Source organism: Anguilla rostrata, chromosome 9, assembly GCF_018555375.3.
Source record: "Anguilla rostrata isolate EN2019 chromosome 9, ASM1855537v3, whole genome shotgun sequence".
Classification (NCBI taxonomy): domain Eukaryota; kingdom Metazoa; phylum Chordata; class Actinopteri; order Anguilliformes; family Anguillidae; genus Anguilla; species Anguilla rostrata.
The window spans coordinates 35,392,696-35,419,967 of NC_057941.1; the positions used below are offsets into that span (position 1 = coordinate 35,392,696).

Consider the following 27,272-nt stretch of genomic DNA (forward strand, 5'->3'; position numbering starts at 1 on the left):
AATTTTACCATAACAATTCCAAATTGATTTTTTTTTTCGCACAGCAATGTGTATTAAACTTTTAAATAGTCGACGACTGATAAATAAATGCGTCGTTACGCGTCCTACTCGCCTGATCTGAAGAAATTGTTACTGAATAACTCAACGTATCACTTTAACCAAACTTTAAAGTGATGCTGAAAGGAAATACTTTTTACTGTAGATTGCAGAATACGTGAACGCACGAATATTTTAACTGCCAGTCCACACGCACTAGAGTATCACCAATACAGTATTAGCATATTTGAAACAACTTTAGAAAACGATAACGTGGAGCAAAGTTAGGCGAACATGATTCGTCCAAATTATTTTGACAGTGAGTCGGTCGATTTCCGAACCCCCTTGACTGCAGGTGCTGTTGCTGACGATCGTTGACGCCCAAGGATGCGGATTCGAAATGTGTCGCCAGTGCAGTGACAAGCACGTGCCTGGCCGAATGGCAGCACCGCTAATTGATCAATAAAATGAATCGCATTTCCTTGTAATGCGCGGCGATATCTATCTGGATGTGGAGCTATCTCTCTCTTGACATCTGGCGCCGTGAAACATTTCGGTGCTCGATGACTTCTGCAATGATGCTCCGTTTCAAGTAAATGGGATGGGCTGGAATACTTGATGAGGCGATGGGAGCTGTTATTGGCCGGTGTTCAGGTTTGCCTTGTGTTTGGGGGCGGGCCATCTTGTGTAGTCACTCCCTCTTCCCTTTGGGGCTAATGTGCTTGTGTTTAGCTCTCAGAGATAGTCAAATCGGATTCCTTAGGGAAGGGACACAAATCACTCCCATTTTAACAAGGGGAATAACGCGGGATATACAGCCACAAGGGTCCACCTTTTCTTGATTTGCCATTTCTAATTCATTTGCTTTTTACACAAAGATCTTTGGTGGAAAAAAAGACTAAGGAAGAAAAAACTTGTCAGTGAACGATGACACACGATCTGGTGCCGTCTGGAAGCTATACTTGATCCTATTGTTTCTTAAACTGACATCTGAGCTTTTTTTTTACGAAGTCTCTTAATACAGAAGGGACGTGGGCTAACCTCAAGTGAGCTTTTCGGCTTTTGCGCTTTTCTGATAAATTGACATTTAAGAAAAAAAAATCTGGAACGCGATTTCCTGGCGCAGAAACCTGGATGCTGATACGCGTGCTTCTTTGATACAGTTTTTTTGTTTGTTTGTTTTTTTTTTGTTTGTTTGTTTGTTTTTTTTTAATTCAAGAAAGGGGAAGTAAAAAAAACATACACCTGCATAGAGAGCGCACTTTCGTCCGCACGTGGTGTACCGTTTTACCCATCATCTGAAGAAAAGGAATCGGGAAATAAAGGAGCAGCTATCGTGGGAGTCCGAAATAATCTGTTTTCATGTTTGGGATTCAGGAGAGCATTCAAAGGAGTGGGAGCAGTATGAAAGAGGAGCCGCTCGGATCTGGGATGAACGCAGTTCGAACGTGGATGCAAGGAGCCGGAGTGCTGGATGCAAACACGGCCGCCCAAAGGTAAGCCCGCGGCTGCCGGCGCCTCTGCGCGCGAGGACGCCCGCAGATCACAGATTCTTCTTCGCTTAGGCTGCCCCGTTCATTTCGGTGGTAATGCAGGCGCGTTTTAGAGGGAGCTGCGATCGTGCAACGTGTCGTTCGTGTTCACGCTGATGTTTTGTGTGTTCGCGGAAGTTCTAAATTATAGCACACTTGCGGTTATTTTATTTTACTTTACTTCCAACCTCATGAAGCGACCTTAAGACTGGCTCGATTACCTCCTGACCGCCGTAGCCCACATGATGTATTGATGTAAAACTGGAGGGGCATCCGAATAGAAAGAAACCAGGAAAATACTTAAAACAGCAACAAAACCGGAACAACAATCTTAATAATAATTATGCATATTTGTATTATGTTGCCTGCAGAACTGGACACTGAATAAGATGGATGGTACCCATATTTAAAGTGTAACAGAAAACAATTTACTGGCTTAAAAAAAAATCTTTTTTTTTTTTGAAGACTTTATTTAGCTACATTGGCGATACCTAAGTAAGGAGGAGTAGCCTACTTTGAAGTTATACTTTATTGAATAAATGGAAAATCTGACGAAGTAAAACATGGTATATCGGTATGTCAATTTTTTAAATGCTATTTTATTAATTTCTTTTCGAAAGCAGGATCCCCAAATTAAATCTTACTGCTTTACTTTTACTTGCATTGCTTTTCTGACACCGCCTCATCCTTGCACGTCTATCCGCAGTGGAGTGGGTCTTGCCCGGGCGCACTTCGAGAAGCAACCGCCGTCAAACCTTCGGAAATCCAACTTCTTCCACTTCGTTTTGGCTCTTTACGACAGGCAAGGCCAGCCGGTGGAAATCGAAAGGACTTCTTTCCTTGGCTTTGTTGAAAAGGAAAAGGTGAGTTTTTCAATATAATAATTAGGCTAAAGTTATGAAAAATTGAGAATAATTAGATATCCCAGTCGATGAAATATTCTTCAATGAAATTTTAGTCCACAGAAATAAATAAAGATGGAAATGAATGGTCGTCCGTGAATGTACAATATTAAATAAAGAGAGGACACGTAAAATATCGTGTAGTATGTTTATATAAATAATACATTTGCAGTCTAATATTTTATGACATAAAAAAACTTTTACGATTAACAATTTTTCCAGATGGGAAGTATTAACTTTAAACCGTACTGGAGTTCAGATTAAACATGGCATTTTAATAAACACGTATTTTGGGCTACACAGATGTTCCAATAATTATTTGTCTTGTCATTATCATACTATAGCCTAATTAATGTAACTCAATAACAAACCCCTACTATTTCTTTATAGTAGGCTACACGTGTTTAATATAGAAATAATTTCCACATATTAATTTTCGCCGCATCCAAAGCTTTTATTGAATGCTTTGGAAATTGTGTACTTCACTCTTACAATTTAACGCATTTTCTTCAACCGATTGAAGTGAATTTGTCCTCATTTTACTCTGTAGATTGTCAAACTACTGTACCTACATTTGCTTACAGAAGCCAACAGTCATCCTTTTCTTTTGATTTATGTTGCTCTTTTCTCGTCATCAGCCTAAACTATTGCTATTTTGTGTTAATTTAGGTTCATAATAGAATATTCGTATTTTTATTATGAAAAATATGCATATAATCCATAGATTTTTAGGGCAAGAGCACATATGGCAACTTAATGTTTAATGTAGTTTATAATAAAGAAATAATTGAATCGACTGCAAGTTTATTTATTCAACAAGAGCTTCCTTGCTCGCAACTTCTGCCTTCTGAATGACTGCGCGTGGTTCCAGGATTTAGACTACTTTTGTCCCGCGGATTTTTTTTAATTAATAAAAACGAATGCAAGAAAAATTAGTTATGTTCGTCCACTTGCAAAATAGGCTATAGCCTACTTATTTATGCTTATTCATATCTTAACCGAAAATGATCAACATGATCCCATTAATTTCACTGAAGCAACGGTCTCCCATCTGCAGCACACACCATGTAGCCTACATCCTCATGTGCATTCTGTTAGAGTTGAATCTACACCGAATTTGTTGTGTAATTTATAATTGATTTATAACTGCCTTTAACGCTTATTGGCCATCTGCCAGTATTCTCTTTCCTCTATTCTAGAGACGGGCTGTAAAGACTATTTTATTATAAACATGTTTTTTACGCACAGGAAACAAATGGAGAGAAGACGAACAACGGAATACACTACAGGCTGCAGCTCCTGTACAGCAACGGTAAGCATATCCTGATTTAAATGTCATTTTAATTACGAATCAGGTGCGCACCATTCGCAGTTTCATTTCATACAGAAGCTTCGGGAAACGTGCAGGCCGCCAGTATACTTTTAATATACACTGCTGCAGAATCAACAGCAAACGCCAATTTGTGTAACTGGCCTATTTACATGTAGCGTAACATAGATACCGAGTAATGCTAAGTGACGCGCTTAAAGATTAATTGTGAAATGTTCGATGTAATCTATTAATGCGGATCCTGTAAAAATGTGACAGTAGAACTATTCATAGAATGATTGATGAAAAATTGTAGACGTTTAAAGGACACATTTTTAAATAATTTCCTCGAAGCAACTTTTACTTTCAGGCATAGCTGAACACATGTACTGTCAATTAGCCTCCCATATATCCATGTTAAAACACATACTAATTATATTAATTGGTTATATTTTATAAATTAATGGTAGTACTAATACACCAGTCTACCCTGCTGCAACGACTAAGGCTTACTACTTCCACTATTTAGTTGCTTCTGTAGCCACTGCTAACCTGCTATTACTAGGTTACTACTGTAGTAAAAATTGGCAACCCTATCAGCCACCGAGTCCCGGGACTCGCGTTTGGCGTGTTTCTGCTTCGGCAACCGTAAGCGGAAGCTACAGATCTCGTTTCCCTTGTGAGAGCTCCTGAATCATTTATTCAGAGAGCTCATTGTTGAGAACAGATATAGCCTACTTCGCAGTAAGTCCAGTGCGTAAAGGCTAACGCTTGATAACTGGTACAGTTAAATTTGACAGAGCGTCCAAATGGTGGCTTATTATTTAATAATTAATTGCATTTTATGGATGAATTAAACTTCACTTCAGGAGAAAAAAAAATGGTTGATTGAAATAGCCTTCTGTGAGATTTATATGAGCAGCAACGATAGAACGAACGTGTTTGAAGATGTATGTATAAATACAAAACTAATACTGAAAACACAAACTACTAAAACAGCACAAGTAACTCAGGTTATGCTAGTCAGCCGAGATGGCAGAATATTTTATTTTCATATTTTGATTTGTCTTGATATAATTACAAATAAAGGCAATCAATCGTATACATGTATTGTGAACATTTGTACAATATACATTGCGTTATTATTATTATAATTATTATAATTATTATTATTATTATTATTATCAGAAAAGAGAGCAGACTATGTCTCATGATTTAAATAAAATATGGTAAGATGCAGAAGTACTGTGAAGAGTATGTGTGACGTATGCACAAATAAGAGAAGATCCTTTAAGAGATCTAGGTTCTTAAGTGGGACATGCATCATCATATCACATCACAGTCCAGTTCTCCCTGCAGTGTGTACCATTAAAGTACTGCAGAGTGTGTGGGTGTGCGGACATGTGTGTGTGTGTGTGTGTGGTTGTACGGGCGGGCATGTGTGTGTGTGAGTGCGTGAATCATAGTGTAAATTCCTTCTCCTCTGCTGTGTTGTAGGTATTCGGACAGAGCAGGACTTCTACGTGCGGCTGATTGACTCCATGACCAAACAGGTGAGCGTTTCTCACTCTTATGATTTCCCCTCAGCTTGTTCCAAAGCCTGAGAAATGGCAGATAAAAGACAAGATGAGGAAGAATATGCTGCTTCTCACAGTTTGTGTTTGTATGTCGGGGTGCAGTTTTTAGTTTATTTGTGTGAATCTGTATGTGTGCATGTTTATGTAGTTTTTAAATTATTTGTGTGTGGATATACATTTGTGAGTGCATGAGTCTCTGTCTCTCTGCGTGTGTGTGTGTGTGTGTGTGTGTGTGTGTGCGTGTGTGTGTGTGTGTGTGTGTGTGTGTGTGTGCGTGTATGTGTGTGTGTGTATGTGTGTGTGTCTGTGTGTGTATGTGCGTGTGTGTCTGTGTATGTGTGTGTGTAATGCAGACCCCAGCAGTGGTCCTCTAGCTGTGGCAGTAGGGACTTCCTGTAGCGAGCCTCAGTGCTCTCTGTACAGAAGTCTCTGAGGGCCACTGACGTATTTAGAAGTATTCTGATGTGTGTGTGTGCGCATGTGTGCGTGTTTGTGAAAGACGTAGAGAGAGAGAGAAATTTTGAGTGTTTCATGCATTTATGTATTTGTTTACTTGCTATGACTCTTTGTCTTCTGAGAAGTTACAAGTGTAGAGCGTTATGTATTTATTTTTAAACCAATATTAAGGGGCTTTTGAAATACTGATCCAAAGTGCTAGCCATTTTTATACATTTGTTTCTGTACTGGATTCTCATTGGATTACGATCCAGGCTCTGAGTTTGGGAAGTGCGGTCATTTTCCAGCGGGCCTTTGGTTTTGTATGTCACGGTGTTTAAGGCTAGCGTGTAGTGGGCGTGCGTACGGCGAGCAGCGTTGTGTGTTTCCTGTTCCCTCAGATTGTTGTGACAGAGAGCAGGTGGGGGGTGGGGGGGTTATTTAGCATGTGATTTTAGGCGGGGTGAAGTGCGTGCGCTGTGTAGTGGTTGGTTCTTGGTTCTTGGTTCGAGAGGAGAACGCGGCACGCACTCGGCTTTAATCGCACTGGTGCATTGTGGGTTTGCCAGCTCGCTGCCATGTGTCACGCCTCACATTGGGCATCGGGGCGGTTGCCAGAGTGTCCCGTGGAAAATTAAGCCCTTCATTGCGATTTGGTGCTTCCCTGCAACAGATTGATTACAACTTCTTTTCATTTTTATTTGGGACACTCTGTGTAGCAAATCAATGATTTAATTGGCTGAATTTTCTGATATGTATTGTCAGGGTTTTGTTTTTGTTTTGTTTAGCCAAAAGGTTTTTCCATTTTTAGTGAAACAAAATTTAATGAGTAGTTTGAAGACTGATTGCTGGTCTGAAGCTATAAGATTGCCAGTTCAAGTCAACCTCAGTAAGTTATATTGAGCATAATAATTTTAAAGACATCACATAATTAAATGTATGTTGCCCTGAAAAAGGAAATGATAACAAATGAAACGCAGCCAAAAGGTGAACGGTCTTCTGTCTGTTTGAGGAGTACATTGTGAAATGTCTCAGCTGGTTTTGGGCTTTACTCTGCTTCACTGCAATCAAGCACTGAAGCACGGGCCTTTGAGTGACACTCTGATGTGAAACAGCCACGGAGGTTTGATTGAATGCCCCCCCCCCCCACCATCGCTATAATGAAACACATTTTAGCAAAAAATAAAAAGTTCTGCCTGAGCAGCTGTTCAGATGGCGTTTTGTACGATACACCGAAGCAGACACGAGGACTGGAAGGCTGCTTTAATTCGGTTTCGTCGGCTGCGTTCAGCGGTGTGTGTGTCTCTCCGCGGCTGTCGGAGATGTGAGACGAGCGGAGAGTAGCGGCGGCGGTTTGAGGAGAGCTCCTCCGCTTCATGCTAAGGCCCCTGGAAGCCTGTTAACGATGTGGCGGCTGGGAATCTGGCGGGCTTGCTGGCGCGTTGACAGGGTGTGCGTGTGTGTGTGTGTGTGTGTGTGTGTGTGTGTGTGTGTGTGCGCGTGTGTGTTCGTGTGTGTGATGTATGTGTTGGTGTGTGTGTGTGTGTGTGTGTGTGTGTGCGTGTGTGTGTGTGCGTGTGCGTGTGTGTGTGTGTGCGGCCAAGGCATGGGGGACGTGTGACAGGGGAGGAGCAGAGTGAGGACAGGTGATCTGGTGGTTTGGAGAGACAGGTGTCAGGATTTTATGGGGACGTTATGAGGATGCTATAGGGACATGATCAGGATGCCGAAACAGTGGTGTGGAAGGAGTGTCTGTGCAGAGTGAGGACAGACGATCTGGTAGTTTGGAGAGACAGGTGTCAGAACGTTACAGGAACGTTATGAGGATGTTGTGGGGGATGTTATCAGGGTGTGAATCTGTGTGTGTATACGCAGAGTGAGAACATGTGATATGCTGATTTGGAGAGACATTAGAATGTTATGGGGATATTTTGGGGATGTTATGGGGACGTGATCAGGATGACTAAAACAACGGCGTGAAAATGTTGTCAGAGCAGACTGGGGACAGGAAGACCAGTGGTTTGGTGACAGAGGGCCGGTCATATAAGCTTACCAAATCCCTTCAATCATTCAAGTTACCTGATTGCTGAGCTAGTTTTATTTTCTTTGATACACAGCTCAATACGCTTTCAAATGTGCGATGCAGCTGAAGAGATTCATTTTGGACAGGAAGTTAAGCCCTGTGCAAAGTTATGAGCTTGGTCTAGTTTGCAGGGCTGTTGAGCACACAGTGCAGAGAAGATTAAGGAACAGCCACGGACCACGGAGGCTGATCCATGCACCCTCATCGCCCAGTCCTCTGTGGTTAATTAAGCTGTTAGGCCACAGATATGTGATTAGAGTGTTCTCAACTGCACATTGTAATACTGACCTAACAATCACTGCTGGCAATAGAAAGCAGTGGAGTTCTAGAACGCAGACTTGAAACATGCCAGAAAACCTGTTCTTCAAAGGGTTAAGTACTTTTTTTCGGCAGGCTACACACTGCACTGCTGAACTACAACAACGCGAGCAAAATACGAGAACAATAACAAAACAGTACAATCATAATCCTAATAATCGTTGAAATGCTAGACATGTTTTGCTCCTTGTTTCTGAGTTTAGGGAGAGGGAGTGGGGGGGGGGGCTGGGTGGTGAGAGGGGTTCAGGCAGTACTTTGCAAAGCCATCTCTTTTTAAGAATGTTTTAACCCTGTTATTCTGCGGCGTAAAGTGCAAACAACATTAATGGAGACACTTATTAGGATAATGCCAATTATAACGGTACTGCAGCGGTAGCGCTAATGATATTTATTTATTTATTTTTTAGCATCGCGGAGCTCTGTTTTTGCATGACAAGGTTGTGCAGAGACGGTGTGCGGGAGAGAGAGAGAGAAAGAGAAAGAGAGCGAGAAAGAGAGAGAGAGGTGGAGAGAGAGACAGAGAGAGAGAGGGGGGAGAGAGAGAGAAGGAGAGAGAGGGAGGTGGAGAGAGAGAAGGAGAGAGAGGGGGAGAGAGCGCTGGCGTGCGGTGCGACAGGCCTCGGGTGTCAGTGTGACAGGCGGCGTCTGTGATCAGCGACTGCAGCGTCTGACAGGTCTGCGGAGGACCGCGCGGAAGCCAGCCTCCCTCACCCCGCGAGCGGGTTCGGGCGCCGAACAGCTGAGCGGCGGGAACAAAGGCGCGCGCCGCACGGTCGCGACACCTTTAAAAAAAGAAGAAAAAAGAGAAAGCAGCAGCAGCAGCAGCGGAGGCCCGAGAAGAGAGGCAGACGCACTCCCGGTGACACGCGCGCGGGCGACTGTAGCAGAAAGGGAAGTGCGTCTCTCGTGTATTTATAGCAGCTTGTTTACACGCCTCAGATTCAGCCGTCACATCAAAAAGCCGCGGAAGACAACTGCGGATGAAATATGAAAAGTTACTTCTGCAAAAATGTGTTCAAAGACAAATCGGCGCTACGGTGTGTGCTTGTTAACGCGCCCTCTGTTTAGCCTGATAGGAGCCGCCGTTTCGCGTGCTATGCCTGCTTCATAGTCATTTACCTCCATAGCTTTATAGCCGGTCGTCCCCTTGACGCAAGCAGCAAGCTCTAAATTGGACATCTCCCTGGCAAGAGGGTGAAACATCAGCAAAAGCTGTTAACTTCGTAAACACGTCCTCCAAAATCCCCCCCGTAGTTTCCAGAAAGGGCTCCTGGCCTTGTAACACCCCCCCCCCTCCCCCCCCCCGGCCCGCCCCATTATTTTTATTTGATGGCTGAATTTGTGAGTCTGTTTATATTACGTTTAATCACCAACCCCAAAACACTTCAGCCACCTAAACAAATTGCACTAAGTGACATAAATATCCTATATTAGACACTTCCTGTGTTCCTGCGTCTGTTTATGGATTCAGATTGAAGGAAGGTAGGGCTGAATGAAGCTCCTTGTCCCCTCATATGTCAGGATACAAAGAAAAAAAAGAGAAAACATTAAAACTATTTGGAAAACAACTAACAGTATAAAAAAGCAGCCCTGTGTCTTACAGCCATGTCTCTTAACCCTTTAGGCTGTGAGATCATAGATATGTAATATGTGGTTAGAACGTTCAGTTCATGTAACAATCACTACTGGTAACTGAAAGCAAAGGAGTTCTAGAACACTGACTTTGAAAAAATAGAAACATTCCAGAAAACCTGTTCTTCGAAGGGTTAATGAGGAAAAAAAACACTGGTGTCAGCCTGCTACTCTGTGTTAATCTTGAGTGAAAGCAAAGCTGATGAACCCTTCATGTTGTTTTTATTTTCATGGGTCATGGCCAGGGGTTTATGTTTTTCCATGCATGGTTTTTAAAAGACAATGTTGCTCCAGTGCTTTTATATATTTTCAGCTGCGTTTGACAATCACATTTAACCACACTCAGTGGAGTGCACCTTTAAAAGAGCGGCTTCTGTAGCTGTATTAATCCCTGAAGAATTAAGGAGTGGCAGAGCTGGGGATGTAGTGGATTAACCTGAGCTGAGGTGAGGCTGTTTAATTGAGAAGTGATGCTGTAGTATTTCGGGTAGAGTTTGTTACCAGACTACACTGAATTCGTTTTTAATGAGAACTATTGTGTGGAGGAAGTCTCGGAACTCAAGTGTATTCTCACAAGTATGACAAAGTGTGTTTTGTAATAATAGCAATTTTGTTAGTGCTTAACTGTGAATATGTATGTAGTGGTTTTTAAATATATGTATTTAGGGTGCTGGCTGTGACCCCACCCCCTGCACCCCCAAATTTACAAAAAAGTAATTCCAAATTCATCACATTTAGAATTCCAATAAGTGTAATAATGACTGAAACACGATTTGTATTGACATAACCTTTAAAAATAAACAATAGGAATGAATGATATTTAAAATAATAGACAGTTTAATCTGGCAAGCTGATTATGTATTGATCGTATTTTGATTTGTGTGCGATTGAAAGCCGTGGTGATTCTCTCTGTGTTCCTGTCGATAGGGCCCTGAAGAGAGGAGGGTGCGGGTGGGCTGTATGGTGGGTGTGGCACAGGTGGGCTGGATGATGGGTGTGGCACAGGTGGGCTGGCCACTGGGTCTGGTGCCTCGAACCTGCAGACAGTGATGAATTTGGTTCTGCTGTAGTAGACTTTGAGTCTCCTTCTCTTCTCAAAGTGGAACAAAAAAAAAAGAACAATTGTCCTGGATACTGCCTCTACAGAGGTGAGAATATTTTTCCTTTTTTCTTTTTTTTTTGCATCTCTGAAGAACATGTGCCGGGCAAGTTTTACAGAACTTGAAATACTATAAAAAAGATTTCTTGATTTCTTATTTTGTCTAAAATGTGTCTTTTTTGTAGTTCACAACTACTCATTTGAGGGGAGCACAGTGACATCATCAGTGGCATCAGTCCGTAACGTAAACCAGCATCGGCATGCATCTAATCCCTCGCTGTGGCATTATGGGTAGAGAGGGGGTTGATGGGATGTGACGGTGGTGTGTGGACAGCTCCAGGCTGTGTGTGTTTGGGTGAAAAGAAGCGGTTTGTGGTGCGGGAAAACGTGTTGTTTGGAATGGAGGGTGGGGGGTGGGGGGGCAAAACAAAGCTGGGGTTTTTGGAAGGGGGGGGGGGGGTGGACCAGATGGCCCACCACGCTCCAGTCTGGCATCCCAACTGCTCACCCCCTCCACATACACACACACCACCCCCCTCCTACTGCACAATGACCACATATAGCCATGTGTTCTGAGCTCAAGAGACGATACGAGATACAGTGCGAACGCACGTACGCGCAGCGGACCTCGCAGAAGAGAACTGGTGACGCGAGAGGGAGCCTTCCTGTCGCTTTCAGCAGCACAGAGAGAGAGGGGGAAACAGAGCTTTCTGGCCTGTCACAAAAACCCAGAGCTTCGTGTTTTGTCGAAGAGCTTTCTCGCCAGGGGAAGGGGCTACACAGCATGAGTCATGAATATTTAAGCGCTGAGAGAAGGGTGGGGCCACAGAAATGTTTTTCTTTCTTTTTTTTTGAGGGGGAATAAGAAGAACATTCCCTGTTGCTATTTTTTTTTCGCCTTTTTTTATCGGGTTTGATTTCAGTTTACCATTCGCAGGGTATTCACGGGAAGAAGACCTTTCTCGTGCCCCCTGGAGTTGCGAATGAAACAATGGTGCTGCAGTTACATTTTGATTACATCCACTTTTAAAACAAAACAGGGACAGGACGATTATCCCTGGCCAAATATTGGCACATATGTGGTTGCCGTGTTCTGCTTACGGAAAGAGAATGATGGTGATGCCATTACCCAGCCTGCATCTCTGCTGTGGATGCAAAAAGTAAAATAAAAAAATAAAAAAACGCTTATGAAATAATTATCTCCCCATTATTATTGGCTTCTCTATTGTTTTCATATTGGCAAGAATATGAGAAAAAAATTGGCATGCCAAGACCTCGATTTTTCTCACATATTGCCAAAAAAAGGAGCTGTTTCAGCTGGTTTGGAGTTCTAGAATTGAGCGGGGGTATTGTTAAAGGAGGGGGGGGGGCTCCCGTGGTAATGTGGGGTGGGCAGGCCACCAGTAGGCAGGCCATCCCCAAATTCGCCAGATGACACCACGTACCGTTGCCCGCCCCAGGGATGGTTTATACTTTTCCCTGTGCAGCGTTTCGCAGGCCGCAGGGGAACAGTGCTCTGGACAGGTTGTTACGGGCCAGCGTCGCCGGACCCGTCCCACCCGGTTACCCCAGAAAACCCGCGGCTACTCAGCAGATCGTTTCTGCCACACCCAGTACATGCTAATGAAGCTCTTCTGCGCGCGTGACTTTTGCTCGGGTGGGAATGCTGTTTAAGGTGCAAGGTCACAAGTGATTTGAGTGTTCTTAACTGAACATTCTAATGCTGATGTCACAATCACTACTGGCGATCGAAAGCAACGGAGTTCTAGAACACTGGCTTATAATTTCGAAAAAAAAGGCATTCCAAAAAACCTGCTGTTCAAAGGGTTAAACTGGAACAAATGTTAACGGGAAGGTGGAGAGAGAGGGAGAGGGAGGAGTATGGAAAGCGCGTGTGGGGCGATTATCTTTTTTTAGTTTAATTGTATTTGCCCTGTATATAGTCTGTTGTCAGAGGGTTACACATCTCAGGCCTATCACCTCCTGAGACCCAGCAGTTAATTTTTGTCCCTTGTAGGGGACATGAATCTCTGGTCTTAATACCCAAGAACCATATAATTATATTATGCTGAAGCTTACACTACAAGGGACATTCAAGAGAACTAAAATAAATAATATTTTTGAAAATAGTTTCACGGCAACATGTTTTTGTCATCAAGACACTTGCATTATGCCAAGAAAATGAAAATTCTTTAGCTTTATTTTCTGCCTGTTCTCGGGAGGATACGCTGGTTCTTGGCTGCGTTTCGGTTTCTGGGGTAAAGGCCGCCCTGGCTGCTCCTGCTCCACCCCTGGGTTTCAGAGCTTCTTTGACCTCTCACCCCTGACCTCTGCACCCCTGTCCCCGGTGTTTCTCTGTGGGTGCATGGCGAGTGATCTGTAAAAAGGAACCACAGCATGAGCGCTGGTGTGATCTGGACCTTTACATCTATCATCTCAACAAGTTGGAATTCTTATAAAAAAGGAACCAAACTTGGGGAAAATGTTTGGTCTGAAGTTTTGGCTTTATTTGTCAGTCAGTCTCACGGGGTCTGTTGAGCACTTTTAGCTAAAATGACTGGCTTACTGGTTGTGAACTGTTACGGTTGTAAAACAGTTACAGATTTTTAAGACTAAAATGAAATGATATATGTATGTATATTGAACTTATATGTTGGCTTAATATGAGTTGGTGGCAATAATCAATCAGTAAAAATGATTTATAATCAGATATGAAAAAATTCATAAAGCACAACCCTATGTCATGTTGGGTGTTGTGTAATGTTGGATTGGGATGCAGTGTTTGGAAGCTGAGAATGCCCTTAACTTGATTTGATTTTGTGAGTGAAGAAGCTTGCCTGAACTTCAGTTTGGGCCCAGTGACAGAAATGATGTCACGTGTCATGACAGTCATACCTGACTCGGTCGGCTGCAAAGCAAACAAATGATGAAGTGATACAATGAAGTTTAATATCTGTTTTCCCCCCTTTTTTATAGGCGATCATATATGAAGGTCAGGACAAGAACCCTGAGATGTGTCGAGTGCTGCTGACGCACGAGATCATGTGCAGGTAAGACCCGCCCCCCGCCCCCCCGTCAATCAATCTACCGCCTGTCAGTATTATTATAGACTCATCATGGGGTGCATAAACCCATTATGATGCTTTGTTCTCAAATTTAAGAATGAAATGTGGGCAGGTTGTGAAATGAATCTAAAACAAATCTAAACTTTGACACATCTTTGTTGAAATGTTGCAATGATTGTGTAAGAATTGAAGTATATGTGCAGCTCATTGAAATGTCGAGACAAAGTAGCATAGCTCCCCACCAACACACACACACGTACATACACACACACACACGTACACACACACACCAGCACACACACACGCATACACACACACAAACACACACACACGTACATACACACACACACACATACACACACACACACACACACGTACACAAACACACACACACACGATACACAACACACACACACACACGTACATACACACACACACACACACAACACACACACACAACACTACACAACACACACACACACACACACGTACATACACACACACACACACTACACAATACACACACACACACGTACATGCAACACACACACAACACACACACACACGTACATACACACACACACACACACACACACACACACACACCAAAACACAACACACACACACACGCACACACACACACACGTACACAAACACACACACACACACACGTACATAGACACACACACACACACACACACACACACACCAACACACACACACGCACATACACACACACACACACCCACGCATACACACACAAGTACATACACACACACACACGTACACACACACACACACACACACCAACACACACACACGCACATACACACACACACACACACGTACACACACACAAACACACACACACACTCGTACATACACACACACACATGCACATACACACACACACACACACGTACACACACACAAACACACACACACACACGTACATACACACACATACACGCATACACACACACACAAACACACACACACAGTCACACACTTAATGCTCATGGTCCTAGCTCAACCAGGCAGGTAATATTCATACTGGGGACAGCACATTGAAGCAAAGCCATAGCACCCAGCTCTGCTGTTTGTTTCCCGTCCAGCACCCCCACACCCCCCTCCTTCAATTTTTCCTCCCTCCCTCCCTCCCCGTGAGGCTTGTTCTTCCAAAATGTGCCGATCCAGGGCTCCTTTGTACTCCGATTAAAGGACATAATTCTCTAAGGACCTCAAAGCAGAAATGATGCTGTCCCCCCCCCCCCAAAAAAAAAACAATCCAGCTGGGTTTTCTGAGAGAACACTCCAGGACCCCAAAAATTACCCATAAGTCCCTGCTTCGCCCTTTAATGATGTCACCTTTATCTTCAAACTGAGGGCGGACTCCCAGTGATGTGATGTGCACGGCAGCCGCCGCACACCCAAAAATCTGACCCCCCCCCCCCCATTTCTTTTTTGCTGCTGCTAAACAGGTCACCCCTCTGTCCCCCACCAAAGTAGAGAGAGAGGAAAAGGACGTGGATGTTGCGCCTTTAATTAAAGTAAAAGATGAATTCCTCTTGTTTAAAACTGGGTTGTGAAGGCAGGCTCCTTGTCTATTTTTGGAGAATGGCAGAGAACATTTTAAAAAGTTTTTTCTCCTAAAAATATCGCTCTCCGGCTCGGTTAATTAGGACAGGTAGAAACTCATTACTCAAGTTGAATTTTCTGGTTATTCTGAGGGTAATAAATGTGCTTCGCACCGCCTTCTGACGGTGAAATATATGCAGGCGATTGCAGAGAAACACGTGTGCGCACACATGCGCGCCACACACACACACACACACACACATGTGCACACATATGCATGCATAATAAGCACGTGCATACGCACACATGCACACACCTGCTACTCCCTCGACAATCCCGCACGCACGCACACACGCACGCAGATATGTCCTGGTGAATACATTTTGAATTTGCTTGTGAAACTTTTCTCTGAATAGGGTTCTATGTTGTGAAGCGATGAAAGATAGAGATGTCCATCCCCTTTCAAACTATTATACTAAAGGTAACCCCCCCCTTCCCTCACTGCTTGTCCTGTGGACCAGGATGTGCTAATTCTGGGGAGGGGGGGGCGGCGTTTGGGGTTCAAACACAGCTGCAATTATAAGCACAAAATGAGTCTGTTCACCATTAATCAGTGCTGCTAATTGTGCCACGCTACCATTAGCCATATGGTACCAAGCCAGCTTGCAACCACGGCACTGAGATCCTTTTATTTTTTCAAAGGGTGGGGGGCTGATGGATGGGAGAAAGAGAAAAAGGGGGTGTCCAATGGTTTTCAAAAGAAGGGCTTTTCTCTGAAGTCCAGTTTCAGGTTTACGTAGGTGACAGGACTGCGTTCGAAAGCTGTTCTGAAAACTGTGTTTTTAGTTAGTTTCTTGGTCCCATAATATCAGCCAGGACTGAGGACTGTGCCAGTAATCGCTTGAAATGGTTGTGTATGTAAAAAAACAAAACAGAAAGAAAAACTCAGGTTAACAGGTTAGAAGAGCAGTTGTGGCCTCTCATTAAACAGGACGCACCAGATCCTGGTAATTACACAATGTTATTTAGATGCAGCTTGTGCCAAAGCTTCAGCAGGAAAGGGGTGATTCTGAGATCAAAGATGCCACCTCCTTGGATGTCCTGTGGGAGAGAGTTGAAAATTTAGAGGGAAGAGAAAAGGCTATCAGCAAAGCTTGTGTACACATGTGCTGATTAGCATCGTTGTCATTGGAACGGCCTGCTGTAGAGAGCAGAAGACTCCGCCTCCCATGGGGAAAGCCCGATCATTGGAACATTAGAAAGTGGCCAATCAAATCACAGAAGAAACCCAAGTACATGTTTACATATACATACACAATATGTACACACTTACACTCCCGCACATGCACACGTGCACACACACACACACATGCACATACACACACCCACACCCACATGTTCTTGCACACACACGTGCACCACCCACACTCACACACATGCGCTCAAACACACACTCAGACACATGCATGCATGCGCACACACACAAACACACACATGCGCATGTTTATGCACACACATATACACGCACGCACACACACACACACACACACACATGCGGATGTTTATGCACACACATATACAGGCACACACACGCACACACACACATGCGGATGCTTATGCACACACACACGCACGCACATACGCACCACGCCACGCACGCACGCACACACACACACACACACGCACACACACACACACACACACACACACGGTCCACCCGTCCCTTGGGCTCTGTTCTGTTTCGGTGGGCCCACACTCTGACCCACTTCTGAAAGAACCACAGATCACTCATGAGGACCTGACTGTTTTCTGAAGGGAAGGTACAGAGGGAGAGAGAGAGGGAGGGATAGTGAGAGAGGGAGAGAGAGAGAGAGAAGAGTAGCAGGGAGGACTGAAGAGAGGAGGATAATGAGAGAGATGGGTGACCAGTACAGAGAGAGGAGAAAGATAAATGGGGTGAAAGAGAGAGAGAGACGGTGAGTGAAAAAGCGAGAGAGCAGTGAGAAAGAGAAAGAGAGAGAGACGCGGAGTGAAAGAGAGAAAGAGGGTAGGGATAATGGGAGAGATGGGTGTCCGGCACAGAGGCCCCTGTGGCTGGTGTTCTGCTGGATGGAGACAAAGCGTGCGGTTTTCTGTGTCAGAGCCCTCCCCTCACCGCACTCAGGCCCCTCCACCATCTGTGCCGCCGAAATGTGAGCTGATGCCCCCCCTCCACCCCCACCCAAAAAAAAGAAACCCCACCGCACCCCCTACCCCCTTCTCTTCTGTGTCCTCTCTTCTTCTGCCCCAATCTGAGGGGGTGTCGGGTGAGCCTCGGATTCACAGGAAAGAGGGGGCGGGGAGGATGGGAGGGGGGTGGGAATGATTACCTGCCCCAGGTGATTTGAGGGGGAGGGATAGCCTCACCCGCCCCGCACCCCCCCCCAATCTCTCCTGCACACCTGTTGTCATCGGCAGCAGGTAGCTGCACACAGAGCTGTCCGTCCTTTCAGGGTGTGTGAGCCTCCCTTAGCCTGGATCAGCAGGGTTAGCGGGGACATATGTATGTAAGGCCGTGCCCCGTTTGACTGCTTTCCATTCTCCCCCCCCCCCTCACCCGACAGTCGCTGCTGTGACAAGAAGAGCTGTGGTAACCGTAACGAGACGCCGTCCGACCCCGTCATCATCGACAGGTAAGGGCCCCGCCCATTTCCTTTTACCCCCCCCACTACAGGTCCTCATCATGTCTGCTATGGCTGGGGGGGGGGGGGGTAATTGAGTTCCTGGTTTGCCTGAGCCAGAGGGCGGTGAGGAATTTGGGTCAGAACCTGCTGTATCATGAGAGAGATATGGGAATTTGGGTCAGAACCCTGTGTATTATAAGAGAGTGAGATGGGAATTTGGGTCAGAACCCTCTGTATTATAAGAGAGTGAGATGGGAATTTGGGTCAGAACCCTCTGTATTATAAGAGAGTGAGATGGGAATTTGGGTCAGAACCCTCTGCATTATAAGAGAGAGAGATGGGAATTTGGGTCAGAACCCTCTGTATTATAAGAGAGAGAGATGGGAATTTGGGTCAGAACCCTCTGTATTATAAGAGAGAGAGAGGGGTATTTGGGTCACAACCCTGTGTATTATAAGAGAATGCGACAGGAATTTGGGTCAGAACCCTGTGTAATTTGAGATCCAGGTGGAGGGCTGTAGAGGTGTGTGTTCCTGCCGGCCTGCGGTTCGAGATTGAGGACTGAGGACAGGTGCATTGTGGGCCGGCTGCTCGTGTTGCATACCAGCTCCCGGGAAAAGCGGCGGGAACTCAAAGCCTCGCAGTTTCAGTGATCGCCATGACAGCCGCTGAAAGACCAGGCCTTTGATTTATCTGCGACGGGCGTGCATCTGTTTACATTAGGGTTGTTGTGTCAGGACTCGGGAAAAGGCCAGATTTGTGACTGTCCCGGAACAGGGAGGGGCCAAACGGAAGCACGTTACAGCTCATTTGGGAAATCTGACCCCTGGAGGAGGTGTGTCAAGCATCTTACCCTCTTTGCCATAATTCTTTTTTTTTTCCCGCGAGTTACTTATGAGCCATTTATTTATCTGCAAACGGCTATGAATCGATAATTTAATGCAGCAGTAATGGGTTTTCTGGTAATCAGAATAGTAATTAAAACATATATGTCAAGTCTTCAAATAGACAATAGGCTATAGAATAGATCAATAGTATTCTGAGTTTGTTGTAGAAGTAGTAATGGAAAGCTCTTTATGGCTGTGTATGGTGATTAAAGTTAGCTCTATATGAACCTTGTGCTGGTCGGAGAGGATGTGCGCTTGTCTGTCTCTGTGAGTGTGTCTGTGTATATACTGCATCTGCAGGTGTGTGTATGCTTGTCTGTGTGTGCGAGAGAGAGAGAGAGAGAGAGAGAAAGAGAAAGAAAGCGCATTGTTCATGGGTTATAGTGTTGCGTGCATATCCTCGTTTCTCAAATGAACACAGGGCTTTCATAGAAGCGAGCCATCCCAGAATGCACCGCTCTGAGAATCAGGCCAGGTCTAGCTGGCTCCTGTGTCCTTGCGGCCCCTGGGGGCCGTGAGCTCCTGTGGGCAGCTGCACCCCGCTGCGTTACTTTCGGCTTCGCTGAACAAACAGCCCCCCCGAACACGGCCAGCTGAACGCTGTGGCTGAACGCTCTGTTCCACCCTGAGCACATGCCCTCGATTATCCGGTCCGCCGTGTGAAAACGTGCCTGAGAGCTCATCGCCTCTGCGTGTGCGGCGCTGGGGTAGGCGTGTGCGGCGCTGGGGTAGGCGTGTGCGGGGTGCGCGGTGTGAACGCGGCGCTTCCGCGAGGCGATGTGTTAGTCACGCTGTCGCGTTATTTTAGGCAGTGACATTGTTTGCAGTAGTTTTGCAATCACTTTTTGTATCTCCTGGTGACCTGTCCAGGGTGCATTCGTGCTTCTCGTACAATGTATGCTGGGATAGGCTCCAGCACCCCCCATGACCCCGACCAAGAAGAAACGAGTTAGTTAATGGATGGATGGATGGATGGATGGATGGATGGATGGATTTTTTCATCTGCACTACGCGCCCTTTTGCTTTATTGTCTGCGCTGTTCTTGAGAAGAGCGCCTGCAGACTGCATGCAGCTGTACATACGAGGCAGAACCGCTGCCTCTGTGTGCACGTGTAGGTTCTTGCGTACGCTCTTCTGTGGCTCCGGATGATGTAATCGGGCGCCCTCCTGTCCGTCCCCCTGCCTCTTTTCCCCAGTGGGGGGCGCTGTTGCGGGCGGCGGGGTTGTGACGGAGGAGCTGCCGTTCAGCGGCAGATCGGCGGCGGCGCTTTTGTCCCCGTTCGTAGCGGGCCGCGGCGGGAAAATGGGTCAGGGGAAGAACACAGCAAACGAGCAGCGAACAGCCTCGTCTGCAGCAAGCCCGTCTCCCCGCGCTGTTGCTCTCCGACCGCCAAACAAGTGTGCGACGCTCTCGCTGATCCTGCCTCAATTAGCGGCTATTATTCCTCCCAAAAGCTTAAAAAAAACATTTTACACATTTATTTACCCCCTTGAAGTTATTTAGTTCAGTAAATAAGATCTCATTAGGGCGCTCTTGTTTCAAAGAGACGATTAGATGTTTCGGCGGTAATTAGCCGGGCTAAGGCTAATCTTTCGGGATGACTAATGGGGGTGCTTTCCTAATTAGGTTTGCCAAGGCGCAAGAATAGAGCGGTTCCACGGAAACGCGGAGAATGTCAGAAAGATAAAGTTTGCTAATGAGTTGTGGTTATGTTGTTGAAAGAACGGATCCCGTGTGTTTGCTGTGGATTCTGGCTCTTAAGTGTGTTTTCACAGTACGGACTTAAACACGAAAAGGCCACGGAAACGCTTTTGCTGCGTTGGCTACGTTGCAGTGCTTAACGCAGAAGCAGTGCACTTTGCCTCAGGAAACGAGCTTCACAGGCCTGGGAATCTGAGTTTGCCGTACACGAGTCACGTATTTTCATTAACCCTTTAAGGTGTGAGATCATTAGATATGTGATTAGAATGTCCTTAACTGAACATTCTAATGCTGATCTTGCTGGTGGCAGGGAGGGGTGGAGCGGGGGGGGGGGGGGGGGGGCTTCTTCCAAATGTATTATTTCCCACTCTTTTGTTTGGGACTGATTAACAGGGGTAGAGTTGAAGCTTTCTAAAGTAGCAGGCCTGGGATCTGTGGATGACCCCCCAACCCCCCCCCCCAATAGAAATACTGTAAATTAATTTTCATGCTGATTTCCAGCCGAGGGTCCTCACCATGCTCACTCACAGTAACCACAGGCCTGCATCGTTCTCCCTCTCCGGATCTTGTTTTTACACACTGCTATCTCTCTATCGAGGTATGTGCTAGTGTGGATTATGGAACTAGGTTCCTCTCCAGAAGGTTGTTGGTTTGAGTCCCGATTTTGGCAGGCGTGTACATGGACCATGTAGCCCTGGGTGAAGGTGTCCACGAAGCAAATATGCTATGTGAGTTAACTCTACTGTCAAGGAGGAATGGTGGGGCTGGAATGCGGGTTGCCGAGGTTACCAAGGGACTTCCTGTCTGTGGTCCCCTACTGCGATCCTAAGGCTCTCTGATTAGTCTGTTCTCCACACACACCCTAACATCTGGATTTCTGCACTGACTTCAAAATAAAATAAAAGCTGACAGTTAATAAAATAAAGGGCCAGTATTGGTCCACATTTTTAATGACAGTCCCTGGCAGCTGGCCAAAAATAGCAACGGTTACTGCCACAAATTCTCTCCACCAAAAAAAACAAAAAAAACAGGCTATCTGAAAGATTTCCTGATAACTGGGAAACAATGTATGACTGTTATTAATGCTGTCATGAGCCATATGACTGTGGTTATCATTATAAATTATAATGTCACATTATTTTTTATTGTACATATGAGTACCATTATGCATATCACAATGATTTTAAGAGCGAAGAGAGAGAGTTCTTGTATTGTATGGAGAAAGGTAAAAGGAGTGCGTGTGTGCGTGCGTGCGTGCATGTGTGTGTGTGTGTGTGTGTGTGAGCCCACACTCCTTGTGTAAGGCTAGAAAATTGAAAGCATGCAAGGGTTCTCTGGTGTGTCTGCTTGTCAAGTTTATTTAAGAGTGTGTCTGTGTATGTGTGTGAGTGTAGACCATCTGTGTGGGGCTGTTTGTGGAAGGCTGCGAGAGAGAGTGTGGTGTGTGAATTGTGTGCGTGGTGCATGTGCACATGTGTATGTGGTGTGTGTGGTGCGTGCGTGTGCACTGTGTGGTGTGTGTGTGTGCGTGGTGCGTGTGTGTGTGTGGTGCGTGTGTGCATGCGTGTGTGTGTGTGGTGTGTGTGTGTGTGTGTGTGTGTGCGTGTGTGCTGTGTGTGTGTGTGTGTGCGTGCATGTGAGGATTGCGTGCTCGTGCTATGGCAGTCAGTGTGTGTAGCATGGATGCTGTGTATGTTGGCATTTGTCTGACAGGATTAGCAGGCCCTTTGTACAATTGGAAATCAGTGTTAGACGAGGATCCATTAGTAGCCTACAATTTAACAGGTAAGAATTGTGGAATAAAGCTCTAGATGAGGAGAATAGGAGTGGGAGAAATACATGAGAGAGAGATGGAGAGAGACAGAGACACAGAGAGAGAGAGAGAGAGGGAGGAAGGAAGAGAGAGAGAGGGAGAGAGAGAGAGAGCTTTACATAAACTGGGACAAATGAGGGCCCTTCTATGGTTCTATGGGCTGCCTCCAGTGAGAATGTGTTTGTATGTGTGTATGTGTGTGTGTGTGTGTGTGTGGTCCACTTAAGCCTATAAGAGTAAAGGAGTAAATGATGGAACCCCCCAGTTCGTCTCTTTCAAAGTTAATACGAGGTTAACAATACGCAGCTCATTGTCACCAATCCCATTATCCGCCCTGTTGAATCTGAAAGAGGTGCCACCCATGCGTCTGCACCCCTACCTCTCCTGCCACCCCCCGTTCCACAGTCCTACGTGCATTCCAGAATTCCGCTATCCTACATGGATTCCAGAATTCTGCTATCCTTCATGGATTCTGGAACTCCGGAACTCAACCTGTATGAGTGCGTCAGGAAAGTTACAGTGTTGTCATAGCATTCAATGAAAGACAATAAGTGAATGAACTGAGGGAACATACATTTTTTTAAAAACCTTCTCTTCTCGTGCCACCTTTTTCCTTCTGTTGTCACATTCTGTTCTTCTTCCTGTTCTAAGTCCCTTTGTGCCTTACCTCTCCCACATGCTCATCACTCCTCTCTCTCTCTTTCCTTGACCCGGGTTCAATCCCAAGGCAGCGGTACTTCCAGCTTGGTCAGACGTTCCTATGAACACAGTCGGCAGTGGGCGGGTGGGAAGCCGGTGAGGGTATGAGTCCTGATTGTTACATTAGCGACTCCTACTGGTTGGTCGGGGCGCCTGTCCAGCGGGGAGGGGATCCGGGGGAGATAGCGTGAACCTCTGCGCGTGTTACGCTCTCCCAGTGAAACTCCTCGCTGTCAGGTGAAAAGAAGCGGCTGGCGACTCCACAGGTATCGGGGGAGGCATGTGGCAGTCTACACCCTCCCCAGACCGACAGAGGATAGCGCATCGACCAGGACTGTGGCTGGTCCACACGGGGAATTGGTATAAGAAGAAAATGGGAGAAAATGGCAAAAAAAGAAGAAAAAAAAGCACTTCTCCCCCACCCTCCACCCCTCCAGCTCAAATGACAGATAATTTGCCAGCCCTGGGGGTAGGGGAGCTGCTTTGGGTGCAAGCACAACCCCCCCCCCCCCCAAAAGCGCCTGGAGGATCATGGGAAGCCCCTGGGGCCATGCTCAGGCTGCTTGGGGAGGGGGGGGGGGCAGTGAAGTGATGCCTACGTTTGCAGTGGACGGTGGGGGGGAGGTGGGGAGCACCCATTAATCTGAGATTTAGAGTGGAGAGGGATAGAGGGATGAAGCGAATGAGACAGACTGAGAGAGGAAGAAAGGGGCAGTCGCTCTGTGTGCTGACCGGTGAGCCCCCCAGCCAGCCCAGAGGGGCTGTGGAGCAGTGGCACTGGCTGATCCTCTGGGAGAAGAGCAGCAGGACTGAGCTGCTGATCCATTCCTGTAGAGCTCATGGAATACGTAAAACTGGCATGCACACACAAACACACACGCATGCACACACACATACACAGACACACGCACATACACGCACGCACACACAAACACACAAGCATGCACACACATACACAGACACACGCACATACACACACAAACACAAACACAAACACACACGCATGCACACATACACAGACACACGCACATACACGCACGCACACACACACACAAACACACACACAAACACACACGCATGCACACATACACAGACACACGCACATACACGCACGCACACACACACACACACACACGCACACACGCACACACACACACACACGCAGTCATGAAGCCTGGGAGTCAGATTACAAGTCATGAATAAAAACATGACACAGTGTAAAGGCTTATCTCCCCCCTAGGTACACGCTTATGAGTAAGAATCTGTGCAGATTTGTGACTAACAGCTTCCGCTCTTCACCGGAGGGTCATTAGTTTGAATCCCGATAGGGGCAAGAGTCAGTTCTGCCCTCGTCCAAGGTCCGGTTCACCTCCGGGCATCCATCTTAGCTTTGTACGATGCCTGGGGTGTCAAACGAACACACAAAAAATGGAAAAGCTTCTGTTGCCATAGCATCAAGAGCCTGAGTCGTGTCTGTGTGTTTGACCTCAGCTTCTATACATTAAGTGTACAGCACAACTGAATGAAATCAGATGACTAGCGACGGTCGTTATTACCCATTTTCATAATTCATGGAATTAATTATGCATGTTAATGATATTCCTTTCACAGATGTTGTGTTGTGATTACCTAAATGAAGGATTCATTGGTTTATGTGTTTATTGAGTTTTAGTGATCGTAGCACCTTATCATTGTGCCTGCTCATTTTCCTCTCTGAAGACTGGACCAACAGTGAAATATTCGGTGTTAAATCAAATCATACAGAGTGCATATGGTCCCTGTTGGACTCTTATGTGTTCTGTTTGAGTTGAATTAACACTGGAAATTTTACTGTGCAGGGGAAAGGTCATAATAATGAGCTTTGTTGTGCTATGCAAAAATAACAGGGGAATAGGCAAAGCAAGCTCAATTTGCTAAATTTGTATTAAAGTTGTTGCTTTTTTAACGCTAAATTCTTTAGTCGCTGTAATTGCTTGCGGCTTCTGTATCGCAATCCTCTCTACCATATTTATTTCTTTCCTGTTTTCTTGCGTAGACAAAGGCATACTAATTTGTTTTTGTGTAAATTCACGTCCTTAATTAGATTCAACAACGATAATGCCTGCTGTGCTCCCCTTCTCTCTCTCTCTCTCTCTCTCTCTCTCTCTCTGTATGAGTGTGCTTGTGTATGTGTGTGTGTGACACTCACACACACACTTCTGTGACACAGAAGTACAGTACAGTACTGATTATATTAAACTAACTGGCTGAAGAAGCCAGTCCCTTTCTCTCCCCCCCCCCCCTCTCAATAATGACTCGGTGTCTCTTACTGCAGGGTCATTGTGTCTGTCAAATATGGTGTTGTAAAACATAGAGGCGTCTGCATGGAGCAGCACTTCTGCCCTGCACAGACTGTGGAAGACATATGCTGCGCATTGTGGGTTCTGCTGGGTTCTTATGGGTTCTGATGAGTTCTTATGGGTTCTTATGGGTTCTGATGGGTTTTTAAATGCAGCGTAGAAGGGCTGACTGGCCTGTTCTCATCATCACTCATCCCCGTCTCAGTGTGTGTTATTAAACATGAAGCACGCTTGCCACGCGTTTCCTAGTTCATCTTGCCCTCTGCCCAGGAGGCAGAATCTACCGAATCGATCCAGTGGAAGCCACGCTGTATTTCAGTCTACTGCCCCTTCAGGTTGAGTCACGAATGACCGCGATTCCTAATAAGGGAGTTCACTAATGAAAAGGGCTTTAACAGAGACGCAGACGGAAAGATTTTGTGTCTTTTGCGTGAGGTGCGGTCAGCCTGGCTGGTTTACCATCGCCTCGTTTAGCAGGTTCTGGGTCAATCCGAAGCAGACCCACCACACACACTCACACACACACACACACACAAACACACTCACACACACACACACACACAGGGCTCCCTAATCTCATTAAGTTCCACCGACAGCCCCCAAATCACAGCCTTGCACTCTGAGTGATGGAGTTCTCCATAACCGCACCATCTGCTCTGACCACAGAGGCTTCACCTCACTGCCACTGCAGCCAGACAGCACTGCTCCTGCAGTCATCCCATCCCATCAGTCTTTTCTTTTATCGTTATTGTTAAATTTATTCTGTCCTTAATTTATTGTTTTTTAATTTTCCAATTTAATCAATATCTTCATTGTATTCGTCTTCATTTTATTTATTACTTAATGAACAAATCAACAAATTAATTAATTTTTTTATAATAATTTGCGCAATGGCTGTATCCAGAGCAACTCAAAGTGCCCTTACTGTGAGATACAAACTAAAACTAAAAACTACCAGATCATTGTTGTTTTATTTTCTTATTATTATATTTCAAAAAGATGATTGATTGTTGGTAATGACTGTATTGTGGCCTCTGTGCTGCTCTGTCCAGCACCTGCATTTGACTGACATTCAGCAAGCTCTTTAGACCCCTGCAGTATATGTAGCTCCATGCATTATTGATGCACATCTATTCAGTATATACTGTTTATTTACTGTACTGTGTGCCTGAGTAGCGTATGTCCAGAAGACTGGAATCGGCAGTAGACTCATCATGGGGCATCCCTGGAGGGGTATACTGGCTGTAATCGTTTGAATGAGCTCACCTGCCCCGCGATAAATTCTGAACGTTCCGTATACATCGTACTTTGAGGCTGTGCCGTGTTGTAGTTCAGCGTTGTTGTTCTGTGATGTCACTTCCTGTGGGGAAAGGTCAGCGGCTCTGGCCCTTGGCCCTGTCCCTGGCCCGGGCTAAGGGAGCGTGGTGAATTATTCATGCCCATTGACTTTGTGTCAGCTCTCGCAGTCGCGCGCTGGAGGGATGTTTTATTCATTCATCTCATTTAGGGGTCTGCGGCCGCACCTGTTCTACCATTAAGCGGCCCTGTCATTTGCATTTGATGCTAATTTGGTTTAGCAGCAGACCAACCCCCCCCCCCCCCC

The 27,272-nt window shown here is 45.7% G+C and overlaps 1 protein-coding gene across 2 annotated transcripts in view; it reads left to right on the top strand.

Moving 5' to 3' along the window:
- Nucleotides 1-789: 789 nt before the first annotated feature.
- The window catches only part of LOC135263681 (transcription factor COE1), a 147,919-nt gene continuing 121,436 nt past the window's right edge, over nucleotides 790-27,272 (top strand). For both annotated transcript variants that reach the window (XM_064351990.1, XM_064351989.1), the window contains exons 1-6: nucleotides 790-1,532; nucleotides 2,275-2,431; nucleotides 3,719-3,782; nucleotides 5,277-5,332; nucleotides 13,900-13,973; nucleotides 18,170-18,238. In XM_064351990.1, coding sequence (XP_064208060.1) covers nucleotides 1,399-1,532; nucleotides 2,275-2,431; nucleotides 3,719-3,782; nucleotides 5,277-5,332; nucleotides 13,900-13,973; nucleotides 18,170-18,238 — 554 coding nt within the window. In that variant the 5' untranslated portion in view covers nucleotides 790-1,398. The remainder of the gene's footprint in view (nucleotides 1,533-2,274; nucleotides 2,432-3,718; nucleotides 3,783-5,276; nucleotides 5,333-13,899; nucleotides 13,974-18,169; nucleotides 18,239-27,272) is intronic.